An 8,897-nucleotide genomic window follows, 5' to 3' on the forward strand; every position below is an offset into this window, starting at 1 on the left:
GTGGGGGGGAGGGGTCAAGTGCTCTGCTCCACCAAGCGTTCCTGCAGCCATCCATTATAAAGCTGCAGCTTAGAGGGACCGGGGCTGAGGGGAAAAGGTGAGCCCTGGGTCCCGGCCTGTGGCTGGGCCGGAGCTGAGCTGGCAGCCGTGTTGATGCTGGCGGGGGGGGGGTGTGGAGCCTTGCCGGCGTCCGGTGATTTTTGTTGCTGACCTGCTGGTAAAATAATCAAAAAGCCCAAGTGAGGATCCCCTTTCACCCCCCATACTGTGGTCATGTAACATTCGTGATTGTTATTTAGGTATGCAGTAAGCAAATTTCAACAAAAATGCTGTCTTGCCTCAGGGTTATTAAACTTCATTACATCTGTTATTAACGGTCTGTCTGTGGCAGGACCTAATTTTTCTTGATACGTTAGTTGCCCACATCTTCTAGAAACTGCTTCTTACATGATTACAGCACTTTAAGGGGCTAAGACAGAAATCCTGGGGTTAAGTGGCCCTGCTTCCTTAGTGGCTGACTGATGCTTTGGAGCTGTAAGATGCCCCTCTACAGCCTCCTTGTGCAGGTGGAGTGGGAGAGGTGTAATATTTTGCTCAGCCCTTGGGAAGCTGATTGATTTTGCATAAATAGCTTTACCAGGGCAGAGTCATGTGGACGTTTTAATTCAGAATTTAAGTTACTCTCTTTTCAGTAGACCTGCAGCCGTATATAGCATTGTCTTCATTAATACCAATGGAAGAACTACTCGAAAACATGTAATTTTTCAAAGAGAGAAATTGGTCTGTTTAATAAGCAAATCCCGCCAAACTGGGTGATGATTCCAGAATGCTAAACAATTGTTTAAACTGTGAAACAGTATGCATTTGAGCAGTCTTATCACAATAAATGTAGAGCTGTTGCTCTTTACAGTAGTATAGGGAAAAAAAAGGAATTTTGGCAATGCAACAGTTTCACAGCTTACTTGGTTCCAGATAAATTTTGCAGATTTTTTTCATCATCATAATCTTGCACATACTGTGGTTTTTGGTTCTGCAGGTTTTTCTGTGTCTCCGTGTCTTAGATCACAGTTGCCTTTAATTTAGACAGTTACAGTTAAGTTTGTTTAACATGTGTGAATGCATGCTTGTGCTTGCCACTTTTTCCCCAGGTTTACTGACCATAATCTGCCTAGATCAGTAAATTTAGAAATTGCCTTGCAATCTAAACATGGAAGTAAACCCTTATAATGAAATAAGGCAATTTATTTTTCCTGACTTAATTTGAAGTAGTATTTTCAGAGTGATTTGTCCAGTACTACCGCTGCTGTGTGCAGGGTGCTAGTGTTTTAATAACAAAAGTACAGTGTATTGGTCTATTTAAGCTTGAAAATAAAAGTGAAGAGTGGTACTTGTTTTGTTTGTGTGTTCCTGTACAGTTATGTTCCTGTAAAGGATTGACTGGGTCAGGCATAGTCTGGAAGGACAGAAAGGTCCTTGTTTCTGGGGGACCCTGTCTGCAAGGAGACACCATTCAAGAGGCAGCACCAAGCTGGGCACTTCTAGCCTGTGCACAGACTGAGATGGCAGGGAGGCAGTGGGAAAGGGCCATCAGGCCCCATGACTGCGTCAGGAGCTACAGGGCCTGTGTACGGTTTATTGCGACTCAGGACCGCTGGGGTGGCCAGAAGCAAGAGCCTGCCTGCAAGGAAATGCTGTGTAGGAGAAGTTGCATATGAATCTGACTTCTGTTCCTCTCCCCTAATTCCTTTGAGTTTAAAGTTAAGTTTCTGGAATTTTGCTGAAAAAAACCATGGTTCTTTTTCAAATTTTTTCTTTTCCGTGCAAAAGTATTGTCATCTCTTTTGGGGAACATGTACAGGACGCGTAAGCAGCCATACCTCAAAATCAGTGTTGACTTGGGATTTCATTACAGAATGTCTCAGGATTGAGCCAGGAAAAATAAAAGCAACTTTAAAAGTGTAAACAATGTTAGCAATGTCTAGAATTACGATTAACTTGTGGGGTTTTTTCTCTGTTTTATTCTTCCAGCCAAGCAAGTATGTCCAGCTGAAAAAATTAGCTGTGGAGACTTAAGCAACAAATGTATCCCGTCATCGTGGAGATGTGATGGGCAGAAGGATTGTGAGAGTGGTATTGATGAGGCTGGTTGCACTCCTGGTGAGTTAGAATAATATTTTAATATGTATACAACATCTTCCTTCAGGACTAGAGCAAACTGCATGTAAAGGAATGAGTTTTCCTTCCAACAAATTCGCTTGCTCTACGTTTGCAGTGCTAAATGTGAATTTTAGTAAAAGAGAGGAAAGAAGGATTCTCCAGTTGGAGCTGGCTGGAGAATATAAAGTGAACTCTGTAGAGATCTGGTTATTCTTTTACTACTGTGGCAGAATATAGTTTGGGACATGATTGTTAGGGTTAATACTCAGATGATGTGGTAAGGGCTTAAATAACAATGTTCAAACGTTCCGCTGTGGTAGCTCAGCAGTTTACTGCCATGTCCTTCCTCCTGCAGAGTAGCCCTATAGACTAAGACTGGCTTCTGCTGGGATAGAATAGATAGGCCAGGACATGTCTTTATTAACAGCTTGTTGATTTCACTGGACAGAGAGAGAATGGTATACTATTTACTGTAACTGTTTTAAATTAATTCAGTCCCTAAATGGCTATGCCCTTTTATTAGGCCTTTCTCTGCTGAATGAAAGAGCTCTTCAACAGTGTTTTCCCTCTGAAAACGCTTACACTGCGTAATCAAGCCATTTCTCAAACTGTCTTTTTGATAGACTAAACATTTAGATTTTTATGCTTCTGTTGTCAAATATTTTCTTTCAAATGAATGCTTGACTCATTTTTGTGGCTCCCTTTAGCATCCCAGCTGATTTTCCAACTCTCTTTTTATACAGACTCCCAGAACTTGGGGAATATCAGTCTTACCAGTCTGTGCAGAAGTAGAATCACCTTTCTAAATCTGTTCTTATATAGCTATCGTTATTAAATTCTCTGTGTGGAGATGATCCCAGTCTATTAAGGAGCTATATCATGCTCTCTGTAGTTATTCACCTATCCATCAAAACTTCTGATGTTGCACGTGATATCAGCAATGTTATTTTTACTTTCAGGTGGAAGGGTTGAATGATTACATACAAGCACACCTTGATGTTTCTTCACTTGCATTTTGTGCTTTAATTCCTAGTCAGTTCATAATCTGCGTTATATCTTTTCATTGAAATTGTTTGATAAAATATATTTTACATGACTATTTTGTGCTTCTGAGTAAAACACTATAGATAAATTTCTTTGCAGTTGGCTTTATCAAATAAAATATTACCAAAGATTTTGCTGAGCAACCTGTTCCAGTGTTTAGCCAGTCATTGTAAAAATATCTTTCTTTGTCATTTTTACTATTTCTTTTGTCACAACTTGTGCCCATTGCCTCTTCTCCTTCTGCTGTGCACTTCTGAGAAGAGTTGGCCTCCAGCTTCACTGTATCACCCCTTTAGATATTGGAAAATTGCAGTAAGATCTCCCTCTAACCTTTTCCAGCTGAACCAAACCTATTTCCCTCAGCCCGTCCTTGTATATCATGTGCTCCAGCACAGCAATCATCTAACTAGACTTTTTCCAGGTTGTGAATGCCTTTCCTGTACTACCAGGCTGGCACAAAACTAGTATTTCAAATACAACCTAACAAGTCCCTCAACCCGCTGGCTTCACTCTTGCTAACGAAACCCAGTGTGCAGTTAGTTATGTGTGAAGCTCAGTATGAAGGTTCAATGTGACTCATGAAGTTTTTCAAAGTATCTCCATTCCATACGGCCCATGAGGGTCGGAGATGCAGGGATAGCAGAACAGGTTACTGTGTTTGTGCTGATCCTATGCAGCCGGGTTCCAGTTGGGTTGGCTCATACGGAAAAGGTGTAGGCTGCCTTACTGTTTCATGTGGAATTAAGTGCATGTGCATGGACAATTCCTAAGTAGTAACTTCTTATGATGTGGTAAGTTGGTGATGTACTTAGCCCCCTGGTCCTATGCCCTTTAAAGCTAGTGATGTTTTGATAGTTTTCAAAAGTCTTCTATTAGTTTTTCTGTATGAAACTTCTAGTGTTCTCTCTATAACATAATGCATTTTTTTCCTTTGAGTGGCATACTTGAATTAGAGACATGTTCAGAAGATAACTGTAAGTGCTCTTGAAAAAATTATTCTTTTCCCAATATGAGTTAGTAAAACTAAAAGAACTTTAACACTGATGGCTGCCTCCTACTAATTTAATGCTGCTGCTGCTTACACCAGTAGGAGTTGTCTCATGGAGTCTTTCATAATAAAAATCTACTTGCAGTTGTTTTGAACTTCTTTTTTATCAAGGCTCTAGGTAACCCTCAAAATGAATGTAAATATGTTCTGAATGCCACGTAATTTCAGCTTAATGGCACAATGCATTTAGAAATAGCTGAGGGCTCTCTTCTGGATGTTTCAGCATCTCTAGTATTGCTTATCTTCCATGTTTTTAGCGCACATGCAGGTTCAAGGACAAACTACTGACTTCTGATGGTTGTTGGGTAACTCAGTAGTGACTGCCATCTTGTTCCTTATGGCTGAGTGTTGTCTCCCTACAGGCTGCCACCTCAGTGGGTGCACATTGGCAATCTCTGCCAAGGGGTCACTCCTGACTCTGAATGTGGGATGGGCCTTTCTCTGGATGGAGCACCAGGCAGAAAGGCACTGAAAGGCATACTTGGTGCTTCCTGGGTGGGTGCAAACATCAGAAGCTTGCAGATCTTAGATCTGTCAACTCCAGCACCTTTAAGAGTCATTAACCTCCCTTTGAGAAGGATATAGGAGGTACTGCTGAATGGCTGTAGTGGAGGAGTATTTTCAGTTAGGTTGCTTGGTAAATTAAGGTGTTTTCCTCATGGATGAGAACAAATGTGTTAGCTGTTTAAACCCTGGGAGCTTGTGGAGGATTGATAGCTATCCTTTCTTTATCCAAATCTGATAAACCTCACTAAGCCTATCCACTGACACTCTGTTAACATTCCCATTTCTTCTGTATAGAATCCTTCTTTATCCATTTTCTCTTATCTCAGCAGCACAGAGTATTCTAACTAAAAAAAAAAAAAAAAAAAAAAAAAAAAAAAAAAAGACTGTTCCTAGGTTCAGGATTTGTTTTTTTTTTTTTAACCTCTGCACTCACATTTTTGTTCTTATTTTAAAAGAAGCTTCAGTACTGACTTTTCTCAGTCCTTTGGAGCAGAGCGCCATGTCGTAGCTAAGGCTGCACCCCTCACAGATCTGACCAACTTGTCTATAAATAACCCATCTTTCTGGAGTAATGTTTAGCAGGGAGTTTGTTTGTGCTCAGGATAATTTCTGTGGTGAGAGCCTGCATGAGCAATAAACAAATGGAAGATGACTTAAAGTATTGTGAGTGAGGACATCCAGAAGAAAAACCCTAAGCTCTTTCTAAATCCATGTTAATAAAGCTATTACTTCCTGCTAATGTGACAGTTTAAACATATTGTAACTATGGATACTCCTATGCCTTGATAGGAATAACTGGCTCTTAGTATTATAATTCTTCAAAAGAACTTAATATGGAGTTTGTGATCCTTACTTGAGCCTGCATTTCTGCATTGGTAGCTAGTACCACTAACAACATTGTGCTGGTATCCAGATACAGGAGCAGCGCTTGGTTGTGTTGAGGCTATGCAAGCGCATATCCCTATGTCAAAATGTTCACAGTCCAAGTTAAGGGAGTGTCTACTGTGGGAGAGGGAAACAATGATTGTGGTAGAAAAATAATCCAAAACTGTAAGAACAGTGCAAGTGTATTCTGGTTCGTCCTCCTGTGTCTGCGTCTGGCATCCCACAAGTTGCTTTTCAGATACTGTTCTAGATTTGATAGTTCTTGGTGGATTTTTCTTCTCAGAATTATGCAATTGCTTTTTCAATCAATATGAAGTTTATCCTGCATGGTCAGCCATGCCAGTGCCTACGCTATCTGGAGGGAGAAAGCTGTTCTTCAGAAATTTGGGGACAAGAGTATAGAATATGAATAAGACAATCTTCTGTTTGGGTTGGGTTCTTCTTTGTGCTTTGTATCAGCTACGTCTTTGGTGCATCATCTTGCATGAATGGAAACAAAGTGGTGCTCTACAGCCCACTCCTTTGCTTTTGGTCACTGTTGAAGAATTGCTGTTTCGATTGACACCCTCTGTGATCTGAAAAAAGGCTTGTCACAGCAGTGCTCAGAATATCCTTGCTTCAAGGAAGGAGAGAGTTTGCACTCTTGTGCACTGTTCTGGTGTCAGCCCCTCTAGAAAAAGGGTACACCAAGCTCTGGATTTACTTAAGTTGCAGGTATACTGAAAAAAAAAGCATCATCTTAAACAATGGATAAGTCAAATATTTCCTTTGAGTTCTTAATCTCCTCTTGTACAATCCAGCCCTATAAAAAGCTAGCCTGAGGAGTAAGCAAAGCAGACTGCGTTAACCTGAAGAAAGGGTCCTGTTTGCCATGTCTGGAGTGAGAAACACCAATTTGATAGATGAAATCCACTAAAATAAAATTCCACAGCAATGTGTGAAACAGTCTTTGCTGGCCTGTTAGGCCTGGTCTGGTACCAGCATTAGGAAAGCAGTTATTTTCACAAGTAGTCCGGGCACTGATGCCGTCTCACTGTTTGGAAGCCATTATCATTGGATGGTAAGGCACTTTATTTGTTGTCCACCTATGAACAAGGAGGAGAAATGGTGTGATTTTTTTTAACCCTGTGAAAGAACTTCCCAGGGAAGCAATGGAAGCTGTGAATTATTCAACGTACAGCGCATAAAGCTCCAGTGATTAGGGATCCAGATTTGTGTCTGCACCAGGGATTAATTGCAGGTATTAATCCTTGCATGTAGGTAGCTGTCTGCCTAAATGATTTACTTCCAGCAGGTAGGTTTTAAGTCCACTGCTAAATGCCAGTGCACAAACAATTTTTGAAAATGCAAATATCTGCCTTTTTAAAATGAGTATATAAAAGGAAAAAAACCCAAACCTTATTTTTCAGTTCATTGGAGTAAAGGAATTTGTGCCTTTACAAAGTGTGATGTAGTCATAGGTCAGGTTTAGCCCTCTAGAATAGACATCAATAGTTAATAATGTAAGAGTGGTCTTGGAGTTGCTGGCATCCTCTTATTTTCCTGGTTGAGGTTTTTTGCTCCAAATGTACCTAACCTTTGTCACAATTGATTGGCCAAGCCTAGGAATGCGTTTACTGAGACTAAAAAGAGAAATTAAGTCTGAGAGGCTGTAATTAAAGCATCACAACTCAGGGTCAGTCTGGACTTGGCTAACTACTGCAGAACTTGTTAAATCTCTGCTAAGAGAGATACTAAGCAGTGTTTTGCCAGTTGCTCAGGAAGCATCTGGCTTTAGAAAAGAAGAGCTGCCACCCTGTAACGGCTGAAATGGGCATTGAAGCCCTGTCTTGCACACATCGCTTGTTCCTCTTGGACTCTGGGATGTTCAACAGAGAGAGCAAGTCTCTGGCCCATCTCTTCTGATCGAGTTACTGGTTCTCACCTGGACCCGTTCTTACACACAGTGTGGAAATTGTATCTTGCAGATGAGGAGTTGGCAGTGTACAATTTTCCCTGTTCCAAACAGTCAGATACAGTGCAATGATATGTTCATTCATATATTGATAGCATGATAAGCTCTTTCCCCTACCATGATTTATTCTGCTTAACTATAGTACAGAGACAGTGACCCATGGATTTATGTGCAGGTAATGGATGTGCTTACACGGATCTCATGAAGTTGTCTAAGGGAGAGAGCCAGGAGTTCTGCAGGGGTCTCATGACAGTGACAGCCTCATTACCGAGAGCATCTTATTTTGGACCCTAGTCTTGCTGCTTTTCATTGCTGACAATATATCTCAGAATTGCTTCTAGATTTTCAGTCCTCTGATAAGATAAAGAAGATTAAAAGTGAACAAACCGGGTAAAGTGTTTTAAATTAATAAGGGAAACAACGGTAAGCACAGTCTAGCTCAGCTGTAAGCCATATGTCCTTGCCATGGTAGCTCACAGCTTTCAGGTTTCCACGGTATATATGTATCACTTACAAGATCCTCAGGGCAGGAGCTTTTCACTTCCTCTTTCCTGGCAAAGCTCCAGGCACATGCGTGATTCTCCATAAAAAGCAGCACTGCTTACAAGTGACGGGTCCTTTTCTTGGAAGATCCAAGTGCAGAAAACTTTCAGAGTCAACTCTTTCCAGTGACCTGCTCAATAGTCCTCATGTCACCTGAGAACCATTGACACAAGGCAGAATTTAAAGCAGGCTAAAGCTGTTCTGATCCCTACAGCAGATCCACCTGGTATGAGCCAACTGAAGTGGGAAAATTACAAAGCTGATTTCAGTGCACCTTATTCCACACTGCTCCTGCACCTACACTCATGTGAAGTGACCTTTCTGTTGACAGTTAAATTACGTTATCATCTCTTGTCATTGTCCTGTAGCAATAAGAAGCATATCATGTTGTCTTGGCATCATTTTCTTCTTCATGCAATAAAAGGTACCTGTGTTTTGCATTGGTCCACTTTCAGTGCCTGCCTGTGGGGATTTGACCATAATAACTGTGTTCATTCCAAATCTCCACAGATCCTACTGCGACCTTTTTCCTTGGTGATAATGTAGCTCTAATTTTGTATTCCTCTGCAGCTTGATTAATACTTGCTTTTGTCAAAGTCAGGGATTCCATTCATTACTCTCATTAACAGGCTAGGGGCACAGTGATGTGTTCTTCAGTCAGCTCAGAGGAGAAGCACACCCAAAGGATCACATTTTGCTGTATATTCTCCCCGAGAAACCCACCAATTTCAGTGGGGCTAAAGCCCACCGTATTGCATT

General features: G+C 41.1%; 1 protein-coding gene across 1 annotated transcript in view; it reads left to right on the forward strand.

Annotated features, from left to right (window-relative positions):
- LOC104496612 (low-density lipoprotein receptor-related protein 8-like) overlaps positions 1–8,897 on the forward strand; it is a gene marked incomplete at its 5' end in the record, with an annotated part of 68,142 nt that overhangs the window by 31,295 nt on the left and 27,950 nt on the right. The window contains one exon of the mRNA XM_010139757.1: positions 2,029–2,157. Coding sequence (XP_010138059.1) covers positions 2,029–2,157 — 129 coding nt within the window. The remainder of the gene's footprint in view (positions 1–2,028; positions 2,158–8,897) is intronic.

The sequence above is a fragment of the Buceros rhinoceros genome, unplaced genomic scaffold (genome assembly GCF_000710305.1).
Source record: "Buceros rhinoceros silvestris isolate BGI_N320 unplaced genomic scaffold, ASM71030v1 scaffold12617, whole genome shotgun sequence".
Lineage (NCBI taxonomy): Eukaryota > Metazoa > Chordata > Aves > Bucerotiformes > Bucerotidae > Buceros > Buceros rhinoceros.